Genomic DNA, 24,416 nt, shown 5'->3' with positions numbered 1-24,416 from the left:
GACAGGGATGTCCACTTTCACCATTGTTATTTATAATGGTCCTGGAGGTCCTTCTAAGGGCGATTAGACAAAATAATTTAATAAAAGGGGTGACAGTTGGTCATAATGAATATAAAGTGAAAGCCTTTGCAGATGATCTGGTAATAACAATTGAAGAACCAACAGAAGGTGTGATAGAAGTATTGAAGGAGATGGAGCAATTTGGAATGGTAGCAGGGTTTAGACTAAATAAGAAGAAAACCAAAATAATAGCGAAAAATATGGACCAAAATATGATTGAATTATTGCAACAAAAACAGAGATAGATGTGGTGAAAAAGGTAAAATATTTGGCTAACTTCCAAAAACATTGACTTATTTCAAAACAATTATATTCCTGTTGGGGTCTTTGTTGATTGTTGGTGCATTTAAAAACTGAAGCCATGTGGGGCCAGGGGGCGGGCGCTGGTTGGGTTGTTATTTTCCTGTGCCTTCCAGGTGGGCGTGCTCTTGCTAAAGTTTCCAGTGCTACTGCTTTATATAATAAATGAAAATTAATTAAAAGGAATAAATAAATAATTTTTTTAAAATAATCATTGTGCATTTTAAGTTAACAAACAGGGTACCTGAGCCATTGGTGCTTCAGCTTGTCCCAGGTTCCTTACGTGGGGCAGGTCCCAGCCTCCATTGGGGTGGCATTGTTTTGCAGTAAGGTTTGATTTTGAGGTGGTTTGTGTGCAGCTTTGGCTGTGTGGTTGCAGGGGACTACAGCTTTTGTTTTAAGTTCAGTTCTGAGGTTTGCTACTGCATTTGCTTTTAGCTTTTTGGTTTGCTTTGGAGGTAGTGTGGTGTGGGTACAGTTGTTTGCATCTACTGGCTCCTCAGATCTGTGTAAACTACTTAGCTGAGTTGGTTTTCCTTGTCTGGGTGTTTTGTATCTTAAAGGTTGTCACACTTTAGAAAGCAGGCAGTCTTCTGTCTTGCTGAGTTAGTTTTTAATCAATTATTTCAGAAGGTCTAGTCCCTATTGTAAAAAAAATGAGTGCTCCAAAGAAGTCCAAAACCTATCATTTTCATAAGGAATGGGAAATTGAGTATTTCTTTGTGATGGTGAAAGAGAAGTGTTGTTGTTTAATTTGTAACGCCTCTGTGTCCTTACCAAAAAAGGGTAACTTGGAACCCCATTATAATGCTTTCCACCGTAGTAAATTTGATGTCGATTTTCCAGTCAAAAGTGGAATTCGTAAACTTAAGCTCGAAGAACTCAAAGCAAAATTAGCTTCTCAGCAGCAATTACTGGTAAAATCCAACTCACATTCTAACAATGCAACCATGTCATCCTTCAACCTGATTGCTAAAAAGTGCAAACCTTTCACAGAAGGGGAGTTTGTAAAAGAGTGTTTTCTTGCAGCAGCTGAACATCTTTTTGAAGGGTTTAAAAATTAAAAAGAGAACATAGCTGCTATCCAAGATCTTCAATTATCAAGAAACGGCCATACAGTGAATGGAAAACATGTGTAAAAATATTGATGAACAGCTGTTGAAAGATGTGTCCAGTTGTGTTGCTTTCTCACTCTAGCTAAACAAATCTACAGACATCAGTGACACAGCTCAGCTACTAGTTTTTATTTGTATGGTTTTTAAATATTACAGTACAAAAGAATAACTACTTGGGATAGTTTCTTTAAAAGAGAAAACCACCAGTGAAGAAATATTTAATTCCTTCTATTCCTTTATAAACAAGCTTAATGTTCCATTACACAAGCTTGTTGCCATCACTACGGATGAAGCAAAAGCCATGACAGGTCGGGTTAATGGATTTATTGCCCTTTTTCGACAACATGGTGATTTCCCCGACTTCCTTGCGCACCACTGTATCATTCACCAGCAAGTTTTGGCAAGCAAGAAACTGAACACAAAGCATGTCATGGACATAGCTTTTAAAACTGTAAATTCAATTCGTGGAAAAGCACTTCAAAGGCGGCTTTTCAATCTCACTCTTGAGGAAGGGCAGCTAGAATTAATTTTACACAGAGATGTAAGGTGGCTCAGTAGGCACAAATTTTTGGTAAGATTTCGTAGTTTGTAGGAAGAAATAATATCCTTTTTGAAGGAGAGGGGAGATGAGTACGCTCAGTGAGAAGATGATGAGTGGTTATTTGATCTGGCTTTCCTTGCTGATTTCACAGGTAAACTTAGTGATATGAAGCTAGAGCTACAAGGTAAAGGTAAATGCATTGGCGAGATGATGAGCATAGTTTCATCCTACAAAACAAAATTTAAGCTAATGACGGCTGACTTTACAATCAAAATTTTTGATCACTTTCCTAATATGCAGGACCACCTGGAAAAAAATCCTGACTTTGTTTTTCAAACAGAGAAGTATGTGGCCAAAATTGGTTCTGTTATTCTGTAGTTAAAAAAGATTTGGTGACTTCCAAAAAATTGAATTAATTGTAGAGTACATGTCATTTCCATTCAAATCTGATTTGGACTTTTAAAAAATTGCAGTCATTATCAGTACAAATTACTCATTGTGCAAAATATCTCTTGAAAATGATATATTAACTCTGAAAAATGACATTTTTATGAGGGCCCATGCAGAAGAAGAATAATTTTGGGAGTTTGTGCCTATACAGAAATTTCCAAATTTGAGAAGATGCAGTGAAATTCTACACTCATGTTTCGGTTCTACTCCATGATAATATGACAGCAACAATCATAGATAACAATGGCTCTCAAAGTGAACCACTCACAGTGGGATCAGGTGTAAAACAGGGTTGTGTTATTGCCCCAACTCTATTGATTATTTTCATTGCCATGATCCTACACTTTGTCGAAGGGAAACTCCCCACTGCAGTAGAAATCATATATCGAACAGATGGAAAGCTCTGCAATCTGAGCAGGTAGAAAGCAAAGACTTCTGTCATAGAGCTTCAGTATGCTGATGACAACGTAGTGTGCGCACGCTCAGAGGATGACCTCCAAACTATCCTAAATATCTTTGCAGAAGCTTACAAAAAGCTTGGCGTATCACTCAACATCCAAAAAACCAAAGTGCTGCACTAACAAGTGCAAAACAACCCCTCTGCAGCACCACAAATCCAACTCAATGGTGTAACATTGGAAAATGTCGATCACTTTTCCTACCTAGGCAGTTATCTTTCCACAAGGGCCAACATTGATGCCGAAATCCAGCATCGCCTGAGCTCTGTGAGTGCGGCTTTCTCCCTATTGAAGTGCAGAGTGTTTGAGGACTGGGACATTCACAGGGAAACCAAAATGCTTGTTTACAAAGCTATTGTACTACCAACCTTACTGTATGCTTGTGAAACATGGGCCACTTATAAAAGCCATCTCCAGCTGCTCGAAAGATTCCATCAATGGTGTCTCTGAAAAATTTTACACATCACTTGGGAAGACAGGAGAACTAATATCAGTGTACTGGAAGAAGCAAAGATCACCAGTGTCAAAGCGATGATTCTTCAACATCAAATTCATTGGACTAGTCATGTTGTGCACATGCCTGATGAATGTCTTCCAAAGCAACTACTCTATTCCAAACTTAAAAATGGAGGTTTAAAGACTGTCTCAAGACAAATCTAAAAAATGTAGTAAAAACACTGACAACTGGGAAACACTGGCCTGCGAGCGCTCCAATTGGAGAACAGCCTTTATCAAAGGTGTCATGGGCTTTGAAGACACTCGAACTCAGGACGCAAGGAAGAAATGTGCTAAGAGGAAGGCACGCTTGGCAAATCCACACCATGATCAGCTCCCACCCGGAAACCTATGTCCCCACTGTGGAAGGATGTGTGGATCCATAATTGGCCTCCACAGTCACTTACGGAGTCATTGTTAAAACCATGTTTATGGAAGACAATCGTACTTGGCTACAAATGATCACCAAAGAAGAAAGAAGAAGACGATGTCCCACATTTACTAAATTTTGGAAGAAAGTGCTGGACTATATAAACAAGACACAGCGGGAAATGTTAAGATGCTCTTGAACTATATACTAGTTCTGTTGGCAACAGGACTGAGGAAATGGATTCTACATGCCCTAATGGTGGCCAAGAGACAGATGAACTGGAAGAATAGCGATACAATTCCCCTTAATCAATGGCTTGAAAACACGACAACATTGGCAATGTATGAACAGACACACACTTTATTTGAATAAATATAATGATATTTTGAATGAGTTTACACATAATAAATTAGTCAAAACAAACAAACAAAAAAATCCTTCCACCTTAGAGACCAACTGAGTTTGTTATTGGTCCCAGCGCCTGCCAACCTAGCAGTTCGAAAGCACCCCCGGGTGCAAGTAGATAAATAGGGACCGCTTACCAGCGGGAAGGTAAATGGCGTTCCGTGTGCTGCGCTGGCTCGCCAGATGCAGCTTGTCACGCTGGCCACGTGACCCGGAAGTGTCTTCGGACAGCGCTGGCCCCCGGCCTATAGAGTGAGATGGGCGCACAACCCTAGAGTCTGGCAAGACTGGCCCGTACGGGCAGGGGTACATTTACCTTTATACCAATAACAAACCTAGTTGGTCTCTAAGGTTCTACTGGAAGGAAATTTTTGTTTTTGACTATGGCAGACCAACACGGCTTCCCAGCTGTAACCATAATATATTAGGTTATTGACAGTTATATGTGTATTAGGATAAGAAAAATACAGCCAGATGGGTGGTGTATAAATAATAAATTATTATTATTATTATTATTATTATTATTATTATTATTATTATTATTTATTTAACAGTATTTCCCCCCCCATTCTCACTCACTTTTTTCTTTATTCCTTTTCCTCACTCTATCTTTTATAAATGAAATTCTTCTTCTAAAAGTGCCAGGTGCGAGTCACTGTGTGTAGTCATGACAGTAGCAAGTCATGACAATAGCAGAGTCCGATATTAAATCTCTGAGATAAAGGGAGGACTGCAACTCTGGGCCTCTTTGTTTTGTCGGCAGGCAGAACGCTTGATGAAGCAGATTGGGGTGGAAGGAGTGAAGCTGGCAGAGCATGAGATGATCATTGCCGCTCACCTGGTGGTTCCAAAGGATATCAAGGTAGGTGGCCAGGCTGCTGCTCCTCTTGACAAAACACAAGAGAGTTTTGAGGCTCTCTAATCTGGTGAAGAAAAACGGACAGGAAAAAAAAGGTTGCACATATCTTAGTTCTGAAATGAGATTGTGTGGGTTCACACCAGAATTAGTAATTCAGATCTGGAACTTTAGCACTTTGCAGCACATGGTGGGTTGGGACCCACTCTCAGGTCATGACCTGATCTAAGATGGGTCACAACAGCAGCACAACCACCAGTCCAAATACCACTCTACAAATGGCAAACAATTAAGATATGGGCCCCATATGTCTGTTTGGGTCAGTTCTTTAAAAAGGATGAAAATTGCTGATGTAGACAACCCTTTAAACCAAGAATAAATAGAAAAGGTCCCTACCCCAAAGAGCTTAGTCTGAATGGTTATAATGGAGGAAAAACAGTGACAGAATGAATAGAAAAGCCAAGGATAACAGGAAAATAGTGCAGTTGCATTTAGATTCAAATTTCTAACCTTTGTTAGTCCCTTTGTTATCTGCCAACTGCTCACAGCTTGTCCCACCTACAGGTAACTTGGAAGGACATTGCAGGCCTGGATGAGATGGTCAGCGAACTCCAGGACACTGTGATCCTCCCATTCCAGCGGCGACACTTGTTGCAGCACTCCAGGCTCTGCCAGCCCCCAAGAGGTATTACTTTGGAACAAGGGGCAATTTACTAGTTACTCAATATCATTTTTGAGACTTAAGGAAAGTGTTACCTTCCTTTTAAAATCTGCATTATTTAGCCAAACCCTACATATCAATAAGTTATTATGGTCAGAGGGTAGTTTGCTACCTGTTGTCCACTTAAGAAACTTGCTGGGTATGTACAAGTGACTCCCCATTTGCCCAGGGGTTCTGTTCTGCCATTCCTTCATCTCCTGCAAGCCGGGGGGTGGGGGTGGAGCTTCCACAGCTGACAGACGCAGGGAGGGATGGCGGGGCTCGGCTAAGAGCTGCTCCCCGTTTCCAGGGACCACTTCTGGGGACCTGGCACCACACATGCACACAAACAGAACGTACATCAACGCGGAATTGCCTCAGTCAGCTGGGCAGCAGCAAGAGCAGCATTAGGTATTAAACATTCATACTTCCATTAGCATTTTTCCGTCGACAACAAAAACAACATTTTCCCCAGCTTGAAAGCGTTATTCCAACAGAATTGAATTAAATGCTCTACTCAGTTTAAATTTAACAAATCCCTCCAAATCAAAGCTACTTTAATTAAAGTTCCCATTAGTGCACACATTCACAGTCAATTACACTAATAGGTGGACTAAATTGCCTCTAAGGTACCTTGCAACTCTAAGTCTCATGTGATTCTGTTTTTTAAAAAGACTGCCCACCACACTCCAATATTCTTCCTTCAAATTGTGTCAGTCAGCACTCCAAATAAAATGACATTCTGGATATCCTGAGCCAAAAGCTGTAAGGGGTGCGAGTGCTCAGCAAGAATGACAGAAACACGACGCCTCTGTTTCTGCTGCTTGTCTGAGATGGTGAAACAGAGGATTGTATCCAATGCTTGTCCTACTCAGAGAAGACCAACTGAATATAATGAAGAAGAGTAAATTATGTCCATCATTTTCAATGGGTGCACTCTGAGTAGAACTTATATGGACACACCTCTGAGACACTGGCAAACTACAGTACATAGAAGGATGGGGGGGCTGAATTTTTCTTGGTGGGTCACAAGTTGTGCCCATTGTCCCTTTCCTAAAATGGTTACTGTAGTTAGAATATGAGTTGTTGATTGGGAAGTCGATTGGGAAGGACTATAATTCGAACATCAAAACAAGTGATTTCCCCCCTTGGCAGCAGGAGAGGAGGGGGGAAAGGATTGAACTGTATTTTCCTGCAAAAAAGAGGGAAGGAAAAAAAAATCCACCGCTTAAAACCTGGGAACGGGCTGCCAATGGACGATAAGACTGCCGCTTTGTGAAATGCGCTTTTTGTGAATAGAGTACTTTTTGACAGCTAATTCTGCAAGAGAGATACATTGTTCCCGGCTGGCTTCTCCTGATTTTAAAGTGACTGAAAGTAACTGAATTTGAAACTGTTGCTTATTTTGTGAAATGGGGTTTTTAAAAAGAGTTATTTTTTAATGCAACAAGTCTTGACTGTTACTGTGTCCCCCTACAGGAAGTTTGAAATTGTTACAACAACTGAGCCAGGGGAATTTTCCACTTCAAAACAAACTCTAAACATGGGATTTACCTTGGGCTGCAGTTAGAGTGTTATGGCAGATGGGAAAGAAAAGATAGATTTGCTTCAAGAAAAAACAACGAGGTCTGGTAAATCCTGGCAGTGAAGAGCATCAACATCTGGCCCTTCTGCTCCATTAGCAGCAGCATCTGTACAACCTAAGTCAAAAGTAATGGCTTCTGAAGATGTTTTAGCACTTGCACTAGGAAGAATAAATGAATCTTTGGAAAAGTTAAGTAAACAAGTAGCTGAAGCATCAACTAAAATTGATCAAAACACCACAAGTATTAATAATCTGGGACAGAAGGTGAATACTAACACAGAAACTATTGAGAAATTGCTACAGGAATCTACCTTGACCCGACAGACAGCTGAAGACGCTAAGGAAAAAGCAGTTTCTGTAGAGGAGAAGATACCACCTATAGAAAGACAATTAGAGGACCACAGGTCGATGTTGTCTATGATTTAATTGAAAGAGAAACAAACGAATCTGAGGATCAGGGCTGTGCCTGAACTTGAGAAAGACAACCTGATTGACTTCCTTACGCAGGAATTTGCAGACTTTTGGAAACCAGATTTGGAGAAGGAAGAATTTAAGATAGTGAGTGCATTTAGGCTTGGAAGAGGGGGGAAGAAGAACAGGGTGAGAGACTGTTTGATTACCCTCCAAACAAAAGAGGAGAGAGACAAAATATTGAGTCTGCATTTCCAGAAGACCTTGGAAATACATCAGTCAAGTGTGGAGATATTTAAAGACATCCCGAAATATCTCTTGGACCTTAGATCTAACTACAGAGATTTGGTTGCCCTGTTGAGAAGCAACAGAATTCTTTTCAGGTGGGAATTTCCCCAAGGCCTATCTTTTAGTTTTAAAGGAAGAAAGATAAAAATAAGATCAGTGGCTGACAAAGAAAGATTTTTGAAAGATCACGAAGAAGATTTGCAGAAAGAATCTGGAGAAGAGCCAGGAGCACTAGAAAGAGGAATACTAGACAAAGCAATACTACCTTTTGAATTGGACTACACAAAGAAAGTGACACCATCGACAGAAGAAGAACAAGCACTTGGTGCAGTTGGAGGAAAAGCAAAGTAACTATATCATGGCGCTGCAACTATTAAGTTGGAATACTAATGGTCTGAACTCCCCTCAGAAAAGGAAAATAATTTTTCATTTATTAAAAAAGGAACAATTGGACTTTATTTGCTTACAGGAAACACATGTGATAAGGCTACATAGAAAAGTATTGATTAACAAAAGACTGGGCCAAGAGTTTATCTCATCGGACAAAGTTAAAAAAAGAGGAGTAGTGATTTATGCAAAGGAGAGTTTATCACCGAAATTTATCTTTAAAGATGACCAAGGAAGATTTGTGGCAATTGAAATTCAAATACAAGGAGAGAAATTTTTGATAGTAGGAGTTTGTGCACCAAATGAGGGGAAATCTGAATTTTTTAAAAAGTTGCATGAGACCTTGATGGACTATTTGGATTATAATGTGATTTTGATGGGGGATATGAATGGAGTGGTATCTACAAATATGGACAAGGCACAAAGACAGGTAGTCACTAAGGACGGTAGACTACCGAAAACCTTTTTTGAGATGACAGACAACTTGGATTTAGTCGATATTTGGAGAACAAAGAACATCTTGGGAAGAGAGGGAACCTTCTTCTCTGAAGCCAAAATGACATGGACAAGAATTGACCAAATATGGATAACTAGAGGAATGGCACCAAAGACAAGAAAAGTGGAAATTTGTCCAAAAACCTGCTCCGACCATAATGCCGTGAAGATGGAGATGAAACTAACACCAACTGGCTCTTTTAGATGGAGGATTAATGACACCTTATTTAGAGATGAAGAAGTGATTAAGAAGGCCCAAAAAACCTTGAGAGACTATTTTGAGATAAATATGAACACTACTGTTGAAAAAAGAGTAATCTGGGACGCAAGTAAAGCGGTTATGAGAGGGTTTCTGATACAACAGAATGCAATAAAGAAGAGAACCCAAAATGAGAAGAAAGATAAAATTTTGGAGAAAATAAAAGAAGGTGAGAAGAAATTGAGAGCAAAACCAAAGTCGCAAGAGATTTTGAAGAAATAAAGTTATATCAAGTACAATACATGAAAATGATGAATCAGGAAATAGAATGGAAAATTAAACAAATGAGACAAAAAACATTTGAGTCGGCTAATAAATGTGGGAAATTGTTGGCCTGGCAAATGAAAAAAAGACAAAAACTAAACACTATTACAAATCTAGAAGTGGAAGGAAAGAACATACAGAACCCAGTTGAGATTAGAAACTGTTTCCAGAGGTACTTTAAACAATTATATACACAAGGGCCACAGAAAGAACTTGATATAGATCGATTTTTGAAAATAAATGGATTACAAAAAATCTCTCAAGAAAATAAATTAATGTTGAATTATAAAATAACTGAACAGGAGGTAGAAGGCGCCATTCAGAATATGCAATTAGGTAAATCTCCAGGACCAGATGGACTGACTTCTAGATATTACAGATTTTTAAAGGAATGGTTAGTACAACCTTTAAAGGAAGTCTGTAATGAAATATTGGAAGGGAAAAGGGCACCAGAGTCGTGGAAGGAAGCGTACATCACACTTATACCGAAAACAGAGACTGAAAAGACGCAGCTCAAGAACTACAGCCCCATATCATTGCTGAATGTGGATTATAAAATCTTTGCAGATATTTTGGCAACAAGACTAAAAAAAGTGCTAGTGGAAGAGATTCATAAAGATCAAGCAGGCTTTCTCTCGGGTAGACACTTGTCTGATAATATGAGAAACATAATTAATATCTTAGAAAAACTACAAGTGAATATCAATACTAAGGCAGTTTTGATATTTGTGGACGCGGAGAAAGCCTTTGACAATATTTCTTGGAGTTTTATGAAGAAGAATCTACAGGGGATGGGGGTAGGTCAAGGTTTTGGAAATGGTATAAGTGCAATTTATTCTGAACAAAAGGCCAAACTAATTGTTAACAATGTGGTGACGGAGGAATTTAAGATAGAAAAAGGGACACGACAAGGTTGCCCAATCTCTCCATTGCTTTTTATATCGGTCCTGGAGGTCCTGTTGAATATGATCAGAAGGGACCAATTGGTTAAAGGTATACAAGTCGGAGCTAAACAGTACAAATTGAGAGCATTTGCAGATGACTTAGTATTGACATTACAGGAGCCAGAATCTAGTACTAAAAGAGTTTTGGAACTGATTCAAGAATTTGGTCAGGTTGCAGGATTTAAACTGAATAAGTTAAAAACAAAGGTTTTAGAGAAAAATTTAACAGCGATTGAGAGAGAGAGGTTTCAGAACGAGACAGGCTTAACAGTGGTTAAGAAAGTGAAATACCTGGGGATTAATATGACAGCTAAAAATGGGAATTTATTTAAAGACAATTATGAAAAATGCTGGACGGAAGTGAAAAAAGATTTAGAAATTTGGTCAAATTTGCTTTCACTGCTAGGCCGCATAGCTGCGATAAAAATGAATGTATTGCCTAGAATGTTGTTTTTGTTCCAAACATTGCAAATTTTGGATAAAATGGATTGTTTCAAGAAGTGGCAGAGAGACATTTCTAGATTTGTCTGGCAGGGCAAGAAGCCCAGAATAAAATTTAAAATACTAACGGACGCAAAGGAAAGAGGTGGATTTGCCCTGCCAGACTTAAAACTTTATTATGAATCAGCAGCTTTTTGCTGGCTGAAAGAATGGCTGCTTCTTGAAAACACAGACATTTTGGATCTAGAAGGTTTTAATAATGTATTTGGATGGCATGCATATCTGTGGTATGACAAGGTCAAAGCACATAAAGCATTTAAAAACCATATAGTCAGGAAAGCATTGTTTAATGTCTGGATAAGATATAAGGATCTACTTGAAAATAAAACTCCAAGGTGGTTGTCACCGATGGAAGCGAAGGCACAGAAAAAGCTCAATATGGAGGCCAAATGGCCGAAATATTGGGAAAATTTGGAACAAGAGGGAGAAAAATTGAAATTGCAGAGTTTTGAAAAACTAAAAAATAAAGTGCGAGATTGGCTTCATTATTATCAGATAATGGAGGCATATAATTTGGACAAGAAAATTGGTTTCCAGGTGGAAAAATCAAAATTGGAAACAGAACTGTTAGATCCCAAAACCAAGATTTTGTCAAAGATGTATAACTTGCTGTTGAAATGGAATACCCAGGATGAAACGGTGAAATCTGTTATGATTAAATGAGCAAAAGATGTTGGACATAATATTATGATGGCTGACTGGGAACAGTTATGGACCACTGGTATGAAATTTACGGCATGTAATGCCTTAAGAGAGAATATTATGAAAATGATATACAGGTGGTACATGACTCCAGTCAAGCTTGCAAAAATCTATCATTTGCCCGATAATAAATGTTGGAAATGTAAAGAGACTGAAGGTACATTCTTTCACCTTTGGTGGACATGCCCAAAGATTAAGGCTTTCTGGGAGATGATCTATAACGAAATGAAAAAGGTATTTAAATATACCTTCCTGAAGAAACCAGAGGCCTTTCTCCTGGGCATGGTCGGCCAATTGGTGCCAAAGAAGGATAGAACTTTCTTTATGTACGCTACAACAGCAGCAAGAATACTCATTGCAAAGTATTGGAAGACACAAGATTTACCCACTCTGGAAGAATGGCAGATGAAGGTGATGGACTATATGGAACTGGCGGAAATGACTGGCAGAATCTGAGACCAGGGAGAAGAGTCGGTGGAAGAAGATTGGAAGAAATTTAAAGACTATTTACAGAAACACTGCAAAATTAATGAATGTTAGAATGATGTTGGATTGAAGTTAAGGGGTTTTTAGTAGCAATGTTATAAAGGAATATATAAAATGGTTTGTTAACAGGTGATAATATAAAGCTATAATATATTAAGATAAAAGATTAAGATAAAATCAAAGAGGGAAAGGATTTGCTGAACTAACTAATTGAACTGGAATACAAAAAAGGGAGGTGTGAGGAGGTCAGGGAAACAAGCAAATGAAAGATAAGATTTGGAAAAACTGATTTGTTTTTAACTGTTTTTACTTTGTATTTTCTTTTTTATTTTTTCCCCTTTTTTTGTAAAATGTTGAAATTTTAATAAATATCTTTTTCTTTTTTTTAAAAGAATATGAGTTGTTGGTGCAGTGCACATGGGCACAAATGTGCCTGCAGAGGTTTCCCTGAAGCCTGCAGGGTCCCTTTCCTTGCAATGCTGGAGTTCGGCTTGAAAGAAGCATTCTGTTATAGACAATAGAAGCCTTTTCCCAAGGGGGGTGTCAACTCTCCCTTCTCCTGTTCTGAAATGCCCACCTCACAAAACAGATTTTGGCACCTGAGACAAACCACTAAATAGTGTCCCCCTCCCTGCTAGGGAAGAAAGGGTGAATGAAGATCTACATTGGGATCTGCTGCCCTGAGATGGTCACCTCACCTTGCCTGATGGGAGGGTCAAGCCTAATTGTTGTGTGTGGAGCGAGAGATCTTCCTGGAGATGGCAGCCGGGGAGGAATGCTTATCTTTTGCCTCCCCAGCTGCCCTCTGCAAGAAGACCACTCTCTAACTAGGCTGGGGTGGGGTGGGGAGAGAAGCACATTTTCCAAGCCTAATGGTTGGGGGAGTGTGCAAGTATTTGCTGTGTAGACATATGCGTGTGGCTTGTGTGCATGATTGTGGTATGTACAATGCCCACAAGTTTCTCTGATCTGCACATCTGCCCATGAGCCCCAGAGGGCTGGCAATCTTTGAATTAGAAAATTGTTCCTGGTGGGCTTTATAATACAATCAGAAAGTGGGGATGAACTTCTCACATAAAAAAGGGAGGTAGACTGTGAACCTGTGCTGATGGGTTTTTCCTTGCTACCAGGTGTCTTACTTTATGGCCCTCCGGGTTGTGGGAAAACCCTTCTTGCCAAAGCAACAGCCCAGGCTTCAGGATGCAGGTTCATCAACCTGCAAGCATCTACGCTGACGGACAAATGGTATGGAGAGTCACAGAAGCTCACAGCTGCCGTCTTCTCACTGGCAACCAAGCTTCAGCCCTGCATCATTTTCATAGATGAAATAGGTAATGTTTGTATCCCTTCCTCCCATATCCCAACACCAGCGTCCTCTGCCATGGTTGCCTCTCCTTACTCTTAAGTCACTCCTAGATCTCTTTTTCACTCTCAGTCTCCCAGCCAATTCCTCCTTCCCTTCCTTTCTTGAACATATAAAGGTAAGAATTGCTCTGTCATATCAGGCTAAAGAGCCACCTGGGCCAGTGTTCTGTTTCTTCTAACAACCACTGGTTAGATGGCTCTAATAATGCTCAAACATCCTGCAAAGGTAAGGAAAAGGAGTAAAAGACCCCCTTGCTCCTTCTCTACCCAGTCAGTCACTGTGCTCTGCAGGTGAGGGCCTCCTGCAGATACCACCTTCTCCAGTGGTTCAGACTGCAGAAGATAGGAATCAGGCCTCTAGTGTTGCGGCTCCTACCCTTTGGAATTCCCTCCTGTTCAATATTAGGCACAGACTACCCATGTTTTCAATGCCTACTGAAGACTACACTTGATTTTAGTCAAAAGGCCAAGAAGCTGTAGATTGTATGAAGCTTATCTTACTACACTGCGGGCTGTATAAACAAGCCAGGGATCAATTAATTAAAATGTTAATGGCAAATTTACCTGGGAATTCTGAAACCTACTATCAAGTATCTTCTCAAAGATATGACAAATTATTACCCTGGCTGTGGCAAAATTTCTCTCAGAGGTAATAAGAATTAGAAATAAACATGCTGCGGATAAAACACAGTGACTCTCCTGGAATATTTTCTATGTATTCCTGCTTTAAGAGCTGTTTCTGCAGGTCTCTGGACTGTAATAAAGAATGTGCTTGCCTACTGTGTGCCTAGTAAAGACCCTGCTCTTTCACAAGCCTTTTAAGTAGAACTCTTTCCCAGTCTACGTCTGTAATGGAATTATTTTTAGATTCTTTATTTTATCCCTTGTGTGTTTGGAACCCTGGGCTCCTTTGGGAGGAAAAGAGATATATAAATGAGCAGATTAATCTTTAAAGTGTTGCAACATTGCTGTTTTTGCTACAGCAGGCTAAGGCTGCAATGATATACCCACTTTTCTTAGAGTTAACAGCATTGAATTCAGTAGGACTTCTGAATTCTGAGTAGACATACTTATATAGGATTGCACTGTACAATCTATTTTTTATAAAACAATTTTTATTGGTTTTTACAAATATTTTCTTGCATGACACTATATTTTGCACAAATAAAACATTTGGCTTAATGAGCCTGTGATTTCCCTCCTCCCCGACAACTGGTTTTCAAATTTAATCTCAATATACTGCATTTTCCTGTATTTCTTCTTGTTATTAAATTATATCCTTTTAAAATTACTTAATTAACTGTATTTAACAATAAATGATAATTTCATCCTTACACAATTTCTTATAACCCTACTAGCGATGTTAACTGTTTACAGTTGTCTTCCAAATATATCATAAATTTCTTCCAATCTTTCTGAAATGCCTGGTCCTGCTGATTCTGGATTTTCCCCGTCAGCTTTGCCATTTCTGCAAAGTCTAATAGCTTCATCTGCCACTCTTCTTTCATCGGTAACTCTTCTTGCTTCCATCTTTGGGCTACTAATATTCTTGCTGCGGCTGTTGCATATAAAAATAATATTTTATCCTGCTTGTGTATTTCCCTATCTACTACACCTAATAGAAAAACTTATGCTTATATATATATTTCAATATTCAATATTTCAATATTTAAAAAAGTTCATTATATATCATTTCCCAGAAAGCTTTCACCTTCTTACATACCCACCACATATGATAAAAATTTCCCTCTTTTTCTTTACATTTCCAACATAAATTATTTGTTCTATACATTTTTGCTAATTTCCCTGGTGTTAGGTACCATCTACACATAATTTTCATTTAATGAGCTACACATAATTTTCATTTAATGAGCTATTTTAATGAGCTACAAGCAGTTAAATTTATTTCATCTTTCAACCATCTTACCCAATCTTCTAGTATTATATTATGCCCAATATATAATGTATCATTAGTGTATCATCAATGTGTATCACCAATATATAATGTATCATTACAGATTTTCTTCATCTTTTGTATGCCATTCCAACAGTAACTTACACATTTTTTACAATATTTTTATTTTATTGCTTAATAAATCTATTTCAAATCTAGATCTTATAGCTTCAAATCCATTTTTATTTTTATCTTCTCTAAACACTTCATTTATTTGACAATAATGCAACCAATTGTTTACTAACTCTTTTATCTCCTCAAAGGGTTTCAATTTCCATCGATTGTCTGTTTCTATTCACAAATCTCCATGGGTGGCCCACTTCTCCTCCATAGTTAACTTTTTAACAGTTGTCGCTTCTAGCGTTAAAAGCCTCCAAGTTGTTTTCTGTTCTAATAAATTCTTGTATCTATTCCAAACCTCATAGATTGATTTTTCGGATTACAGTATGTGGTTCAGAAAACCTTTAACTTTTTCATACCATAAGTATGCATGCCACCCAAATCTGTTATCAAATCCTTCCAAATCTAATAAATCTGTATTTTTAGCAATATCCAATCTCTTATCCAACAAAGACAAGAAGCTTCATAATATCATTTCAAATCTGGTAGGGAGAAACCCCCTCTCTCTTTGGCATCTGTAAGTATCTTATTCTTTATTCTTGGTTTCTTCCCTTGCCAGACAAATTTTGTTATTATTTTTTGCCATTCCTTAAAAATACTTACACCACTTATAATTGGTATTGACTAAAATAAAAATATCATTTTGGGTAGCACATTCATTTTAATCGCTGATAAATTAATTCTTCCCCACACTTCTAATTCCATTCCAAACCGGTGTGTAATTGTCTTTAAATAAATTTATATTTTTAGATTTAGATGTTAACCCATGGGTAGGCAAACTAAGGCCCGGGGGCTGAATCCGGCCCAGTCGCCTTCTAAGTCCGGCCCAGGAACGGTCCAAGTAGAGTAGAATGTGTCCTTTTATTTAAAATGCATCTCGGGGTTATTTGTGGGGTATAAGAATTCCTTCATTATTATTTTTTCCCCAAAATCTTGTATGTTATTGGTTGATTCAGTCATACTTTTTTCTCTATCAGAAACTCCCGCAGGGCTCCCTAGGCTGCGGATATCTGCCCGAAGCGCGGGGCGCTCTGCTTCAGTGTGCCCTGTGCTCCGTGCAACAGGCTGCTATCCGCAGCCTAGGCAGCCCTGCGGGAACTCCTGCGAGCTCCCCAGACTTGCTGATAGCTTACTGAAGCCTGGAGAGCGAGAGGGGTCGGTATGCACCAACCCCTCTCGCTCTTCAGTGAAAGCCTGCATTCGCCCCATAGGACGCACACAGATTTCCCCTTCATTTTTGGAGGGGAAAAAGTGCGTCCTATAGGGCGAAAAATACGGTAATTCAAAGGGGTCTTCTCCCCTCCCCAAATAGAATAAGTCTTTAAGTGTCAGATAGGCAGGACGTCCGTATTAAATCCCAATACGATCAGGACCCGCTGTAGGGAAATTTATACAAACGTTACACTTTGGAAGTAAAGTCATTCACTTTAAAGTCTCTCTAAGCTCCTTATTTTCACCTCACTACTTTGCTGAATCTTCCACTAATTTAGTCCACTACTTTCACTCTTCATTCAATTTTAGATTCAATTATAAATATCATGGAAAATCTGTCACTCTGTCCCATAGGAGCCTGAGGCTTCGTTTCAGAGTTAGATGACTCCTTAGTGCTTGCATCTCAATCTCACCAGTCTTCTCCACTCCTTTAAGGAGCGATTCGGACGGTGGAGAGAACGCTCCTGAGCGCAGCTGGGTACCCAACACCTGAAACGAAGCTTTCGGGGTTGTTAGGAGTCCACAGCACCTTTGCGTGACCCCAATTTCTCTACGAAATCGGACTTTCCCCGGAGACCTAAATCCACTCTCCTTCTTGGTCTGCAACAGACCGGAAGTCTGCGCTGTACAGTCTAGAACAGGGGTCAACTTTTTCAGCAGGGGGCCGGTCCACTGTCCCTCAGACCTTGTGGGGGGCCGGAATATATTTCGGGGGTGGTGGTAAATGAATTCCTAGGCCCCACAAATAACCCAGAGATGCATTTTAAACACATTCTACTCATGTAAAAATACACGGGCCGAATTTAGAAGGTGATTGGGCCGGATCCAGCCCTCGGGCTAGTTTGCCTACCCGTGATCTAGAAGGAGGAAGGGGTGTAGCTCAGTGGTAGGAGGCTGTGATTTTTCTAGCACAAACACTTCTTCTAAATAAATGTACCCAATGTAGCTAAAACCAGCAGATACCACTGCTTGTAAATCTCAGATTTCATCAGGCTTTAGGAAAACTCATCAATGGTTCCAAGTCTCCTGCTTACATAGTTGGGGCAACTGATGGTGTAAGGAAGCAAGATACCCATTGAAGCAGAAGACAAAAACAAGACAGAAGCCTGTATCTCCCATCTCCTTAATTGCAACTGGAAATATTAGCAAGAACTCCTGAAAAACTATCAAAATGTCCACCAAATGCTAAGGATTAATATGGGCTGCAGCAGTGAACAAGGGCTGCTTATTGCTCACCTCTCCAGATTCGCATCCATACTTGATCACCCAGTTGTACATCTCTTAAACATGCCAGTCTTTGCCACTTTCCTTATGGTGAAGTATGTTGGTTGCTAGGTATGGAAACTGGTCAGAATGGAGGCTGGTGAATATTGGTGTAATGGCTGTTGATTTCACAAAAGCACTAATCACTCCCCTAAACCAGGACAGAGTGGGCTTCCTCTCTGTGGTTCCTAGAAGGAAGAGGGATTGGGGCGATTCTGCCCAAGATTAAAGGTGGCATAAGGACGTAAGAAGAGCCCTTCTTGTTCAGGCCAAAGGCTCATCTGTTCCAGCGCTCTGTTCTCACAGTGGTTCACCAGATGCCCATGTGAGGCCTGCACAAATATTATTATTATTATTATTATTATTATTATTATTATTATTATTATTATTATTATTATTATTATAATATGCATGTGGATTCTGAGTGCAACACACCCGCCCCACCTGCAGTTCCTAGCAGCTAGTATTTTAAGACATATTGCAGCAGAGGTACAGCATAGCCATCATACCTAGCAGCCACTGGTAGCAGGTTCCTGATTCAATTGACCATGTTCTTCTCCCTCTTGCTCTTGCCAGCGACCATTCATAACAGGGCAGAGAGATCTGCAAACATGTAGGACCTTCCAAATGAAGATGTGTATCTGAAGAAGTGTGCATGCACACGAAAGCTCATACCAAGAACTAACTTAGTTGGTCTTTAAGGTGCTACTGGAAGGAAATTTTTTTGTTCTTCCAAATGAAATCACTGATGACCTAGAAAGAACCAGAATTCCACTGCATTTCAGCATTCTTTATAATATGAATGAAAATGTTGCCAAGATAGCAATTTAAGAGATGGGTGTCAAAACAGACACCAGCACAGGGAAAGGACAGAAGCCCAGTGCTTTTGCTAAACTGTTCTTTTTCTCCCTCCTGTCAGATGCCTTCTTGAGGAACCGCTCCGAAGCTGACCATGAAGCCACTGCCATGATGAAAGCAGAGTTTATGAGCCTTTGGGATGGTCTGGAGACTGGAACCAATTGCCAGGTACCACCACCTAGGTCAGTTGATGCAAAAAAGCCAGGGGCAACCAGTGCTCCTTCCCTCCTGTTATACATTTGCCTCTTCTAAGGTGACGCCTGCTCCATGCATGGGTCACCTAAAAAGTATGCTTTCTTATTTTAAAAAAAGAGTACAGGTGTTCCTTCCACTTACACTGGGGTTACATTCTGGGCCCCTGTGTGCATAAGCAAAAATTGCATAAGTGGGGAACACCCTTAAACACCCTTTAAACGCCCTCTCTGCCACACTCTCTCCAATCCAGACAAAAAATACTGTATCTAAAAATAGCCACAACTAGAGTTGAAGCTCGGAGCCTGGAGGATGCAGGGGAAAGTGGTGGCTGCAGTGGCTGCTGTGCTACCCCGCATGTCAGCTGCTAGCCACAGAGGCTGAGCAGCCTAAACAAAGCCGCACTGCACCTCCGGTCTCTTTGGGGCTTCCCCCACCCTCACTGAAGTCCTCTTCAGGCTCTGAGGGGAGACTTCTTACAAGTCACGAATACTCTCCAGCTCTCTCTGGCCATTTCCAGGTTTGAATCAAATTACTTATTTCTTTATTTGGGGGCACCGTGTGAATACATGTTTGCACATGAGTCAATCACGGGCAAGTGGGGGACACCTGCAGTAAGTTTAACTTGAAGTAGACCCACTGAAATAAATGGACCTGTGACTTAACCTCAATAGGTCTACTCTGAGTATGAGTAACATTGTTTTATTCATATAGTTTTATTCATATGCAATCATACGCAAATTTAACTGATCAGTTAAAACACAAGATCAATCAATGGCCATCACGGTCCAATTGTGTTTCAGGTAATGGTGCTAGGAGCAACCAACAGACCACAAGATGTAGATCCAGCCATCCTGAGGAGAATGCCAACTACCTTCCAGATTGGCCTGCCTGTAAGCAAACCTTCCCTTCTAATAAATCCAGCTCACACCTGCTCCATGTCCACCTCTGCTATTGCACAGTGAGATTTCCAGTTCAATATTGATTGGGTTATGCTTGAGGAAGATGCCAGAGAAATCACTGCATAGCAGCCAGAACACAATTAAGAAATGCTTCCTGGTCCAAGTGCTAGAAAACAAGGCAATTAAACATGTGTCCAGCTGGTCTAGGAATGGTATTGAAGGACAGAGTAGAAGTCCCTCCAGTAAAAAATAAAAAATGAAAAAAATAAATTAACTTTTCCAAATGATCAGTGTCCCCACCGGGAGATGCAACAGCCCCACAAAAGATCACTTAAGACTGCAATTTTATGTAAGCATCAACATAGATCAGTATGAGGCTTTATAAGAGTTCAGGAAGTGAAATCCAGACTGCAAAAGGAGGGAAAGGTGCAGCTCCATTTTACTGAGGTACAATGCTTCATCCACAACAGAGGATACAATTCGTGTTCAAAGATGGCTCATTGCAACCTAAAGTACACCTTCAGGAAAGGGGAGTGGCTGATCCTCCCATATTCAGGCAGAAGTGAGTCTTTTCTGACCAGTCCAAGGCATTGCTTGACCACTGAAGCAGGCAGACAATTTTGCAGTGCAGGCAGATCTTCAAAGTCTTATCTTCTATAGATCTTCTTGTCTTCTTATGCTAGAATCTTCTTGTGCTTGCAAAAACTGGCTGATATACTTGCATTATTTATTTAGCTCATCATAGCAGCTACCCAGCTGGTATGATGCCTGAATAAAATGTCCTTGTATAAAAGGAAGTCTCCCCCAAAAGACGAAACAAAGCCGGAGGCAGACGGGGCGGTCTTTAGCATATGCGCCACCAGGGTGCAAAGATTCGCCCAGCGCCCCCAAATTTAGTTTAGCCCCCAAATTAACTTTTATTATGCTAATGCCAGACGCCACACTTTTTAAAAACAATTTCTCCAAACGAATTTGAACTGTAAGTGATGAAATTAAAATGCAATTTGAAAAGTTTCACTCGGGGTCAGCGGCACCTTTGACACGACTGATCTCGTGGGGTTTGCCTGCAGCCGGCAGGCACTAAAGAACAACAAACCTCTGGTTACGTGAAACATATTCAATAAACACACAAGACGTAACTGGCTGTACGTTTGAAAAAATAATATATACTATTCATTGTATTGAATATTTCCGGAATATTAGCCTTGTTTCGCTGTCTTGGGCAAACTCATATATGATATCACAGGACAGCAGCTGTGCTATACAGGATTATGCTATAAGATCCACTGTCCAAATATTCCAGAAATCCTTGTCTTAGACTCTGTGAAAGGATTCTGTGGAACTGCAACAACCTTTCATGTGGATTGTTGGACTTTGTGAACAGGCAGGTGGAATAGACACTTTCACATATATGGACCTTATGCATAAACGGATTAGAGAATGAACTGACCCACTGGGTCTTCTACTTTTTTCATTGAACTTTGAGTCACTTCTGTTGAAATCTACAATTCAATACAATGAATAGTATACATTATTTTTTCAAACGTACAGCCGGTTACGTCTTGTGTGTTTATTGCAGCCGGCAGGCAGGCAGCACGAGATCAGTCGTGTCAAAGGTGCTGCATAGCAGCTCAGTGCAATACGTAACATAATATTTTGTAAGAGTTAATGTCGCGTGCACGGCGCTCTTGAGAATGACAAGTGTTGCCGCTGGCTCGTCTGACAAGCGCCGCCATTGTGAATGACAAGCACCGCCGCTGGCACGGCGCATCTTTGGTAAATGAGCGCACAAAGTCGAAGTCCTTTAGTGAAACAGTAGGTATACATTTCGGTAATACCTAGGTATATATGTATTTTGTTTTTCTAGCTTGATCAAAATGATGAATTATTTCATAACACGTAGCTAGTTAAGAGCTTGGGCGGCTTCAGCAGTGAGTGCCTGGTGCCCCCAGAATTTGGAGCCCAGGTGCCCCACACCTCTTGCACCCCCAGGTAAAGATGGCGCTGGATGCAGATTATGGGGAGTGCACTGGGCACGGAGCCTCAGGGGTGTCACTGTGTTCGCTGAAACTATTATTTAGAATGGAGCATGGGAGGCACTGAATTTTGGCATCATGCAGGATGCCACTGAAATTTGAGACCCCAAGGTCTGCCACTGACAAAGCCATGATCTTTTTGAATATCTGACTATCTCCCTCCTCACCCATTGTGATCTTGACTTCTTCCTGACACACACCCTTTAATAGAATCATAGAGTTGGAATAGACCACAAGGGCCATCGAGTCCAACCCCCTGCCAAGCAGGAAACACCATCAGAGCACTCCTGACATATGGTTGTCAAGCCTCTGCTTAAAGACCTCCAAAGAAGGAGACTCCACCACATGCCTTGGCAGCAAGTTCCACTGTCGAACAGCTCTTACTGTCAGGAAGTTCTTCCTAATGTTTAGGTGGAATCTTCTTTCTTGTAGTTTGGATCCATTGCTCCATGTCCGCTTCTCTGGAGCAGCAGAAAACAACCTTTCTCCCTCCTCTATATGACATCCTTTTATATAGTTGAACATGGCTATCATATCACCCCTTAACCTCCTCTTCTCCAGGCTAAACATGCCCAGCTCCCTTAGCCGTTCCTCATAAGGCATCGTTTCCAGGCCTTTGACCATTTTGGTTGCCCTCCACGTTCCAGTTTGTCAGTGTCCTTCTTGAACTGTGGTGCCCAGAACTGGACACAGTACTCCAGGTGAGGTCTGACCAGAGCAGAATACAGTGGCACTATTACTTCCCTTGATCTAGATGCTATACTCCTATTGATGCAGCCCAGAATTGCATTGGCTTTTTTAGCTGCCGTGTCACACTGTTGGCTCATGTCAAGTTTGTGGTCAACCAAGACTCCTAGATCCTTTTCACATGTACTGCTCTCAAGCCAGGTGTCCCCCATCTTGTATTTGTGCCGCTCATTTTTTTTGCCCAAGTGCAATACTTTACATTTCTCCCTGTTAAAGTTCATCTTGTTTGTTTTGGCCCAGTTCTCTAATCTGTCAAGGTCGTTTTGAAGTGTGATCCTGTCCTCTGGGGTGTTAGCCACCCCTCCCAGTTTGGTGTCATCTGCAAATTTGATCAGGATGCCCTTGAGTCCATCATCCAAGTCGTTGATAAAGATGTTGAATAAGACCGGGCCCAAGACAGAACCCTGTGGCACCCCACTAGTCACTCTTCTCCAGGATGAAGAGGAACCATTGATGAGCACCCTTTGGGTTCGGTCAGTCAGCCAGTTACAAATCCACTGAGTGGTAGCATAGTCAAGGCCGCATTTTACCACCTTCTTTACAAGAATATCATGGGGCACCTTGTCGAATGCCTTGCTGAAATCAAGGTAGGCTACATCCACTGCGTTCCCTTCATCTACCAGGCTTGTAATTCTGTCAAAAAACGAGATCAGGTTAGTCTGACATGACTTATTTTTCAGAAATCCATGCTGACTACTGGTGATCACAGCATTCCTTTCTAGGTGCTCACAGACTGTTTGCTTAATGATCTGCTCCAGAATCTTCCCTGGTATTGATGTCAGACTGACTGGGCGGTAATTATTTGGGTCCTCTCTTTTCCCCTTTTTGAAAATAGGGACAACATGTGCCCTCCTCCAGTCTGCCGGGACTTCGCCTGTTCTCCAGGAATTCTCAAAGATGACTGCCAGTGGTTCTGAGATCACATCTGCCAGTTCTTTTAATACTCTTGGATGCAGTTCATCTGGCCCTGGAGACTTGAATACATCTAAACTAGCCAAGTATTCTTGTACTATCTCCTTAGTTATTCTGGGCTGTGTTTCCTCTGCTGAATCATTTGCTCCAAATTCTTCAGGTCGGGCATTGTTTTCTTTATCGGAGAAGACTGGGGCAAAGAAGGCATTGAGGAGTTCAGCCCTTTCTGTGTCCCCTGTTTGCATTTCACCATCTTCTCCTCTGAGTGACCCCACTGTTTCTTTGTTCTTCCTTTTGCTACGGACATACCCATAAAAGCCTTTTTTGTTGCTTTTAACCTCTCTAGCAAGCCTGAGTTCATTCTGTGCTTTAGCTTTTCTGACTTTGTGTCTACATGTGCTGGCTATTTGTTTGAATTCCTCTTTGGTGGTTTCCCCCCTTTTCCATTTTTTGTACACATCCTTTTTTAATCTTAACTCAGTTAAAAGTTCTTTAGATAGCCACCCTGGCTTCTTTAGGCACCTTCCATGTTTCCGTCTCATTGGTATTGCCTGAAGTTGTGCTTTTACTATCTCCCTCTTAGCTTGGCTGCTCCTTTCCGCTGTATAGTAAACTTCAGAAGAGCATGATCACTCGCGCCTAATGATCCTTCCACTTCTACCCCACTAACCAGGTCATCAACATTGGTTAGGACCAGATCTAAAATGGCTGTTCCTCTTGTTGCTTCTCCCACTTTCTGGACAACGAAGTTGTCTGCAAGGCTAGTGAGGAATCTGTTTGACC

At 40.7% G+C, this 24,416-nt stretch overlaps 2 protein-coding genes across 6 annotated transcripts in view; one reads left to right on the top strand and one right to left on the bottom strand.

Moving 5' to 3' along the window:
* Positions 1-24,416, top strand: part of LOC114585808 (outer mitochondrial transmembrane helix translocase) — a 46,063-nt gene that overhangs the window by 15,475 nt on the left and 6,172 nt on the right. For 3 of the 4 annotated variants that reach the window (XM_077919326.1, XM_028708692.2, XM_028708693.2), the window contains exons 3-7: positions 4,958-5,056; positions 5,615-5,735; positions 13,203-13,403; positions 18,906-19,012; positions 19,840-19,929. In XM_077919326.1, coding sequence (XP_077775452.1) covers positions 4,958-5,056; positions 5,615-5,735; positions 13,203-13,403; positions 18,906-19,012; positions 19,840-19,929 — 618 coding nt within the window. The remainder of the gene's footprint in view (positions 1-4,957; positions 5,057-5,614; positions 5,736-13,202; positions 13,404-18,905; positions 19,013-19,839; positions 19,930-24,416) is intronic. The other variant, XM_028708696.2, reaches the window with a different exon arrangement.
* The window catches only part of POLR3D (RNA polymerase III subunit D), a 54,495-nt gene continuing 34,836 nt past the window's right edge, over positions 4,758-24,416 (bottom strand). Inside the window, exon 9 of one of the 2 annotated variants that reach the window (XM_077919323.1) lies at positions 4,758-5,117. In XM_077919323.1, coding sequence (XP_077775449.1) covers positions 5,052-5,117 — 66 coding nt within the window. In that variant the 3' untranslated portion in view covers positions 4,758-5,051. Of the gene's footprint in view, positions 5,118-14,594; positions 14,996-24,416 lie in introns of those variants that run through there. The other variant, XM_077919324.1, reaches the window with a different exon arrangement.

The sequence above is a fragment of the Podarcis muralis genome, chromosome 15, assembly GCF_964188315.1.
Source record: "Podarcis muralis chromosome 15, rPodMur119.hap1.1, whole genome shotgun sequence".
NCBI classification, from domain to species: domain Eukaryota; kingdom Metazoa; phylum Chordata; class Lepidosauria; order Squamata; family Lacertidae; genus Podarcis; species Podarcis muralis.
This window is presented reverse-complemented; position numbering and strand designations above follow the sequence as displayed.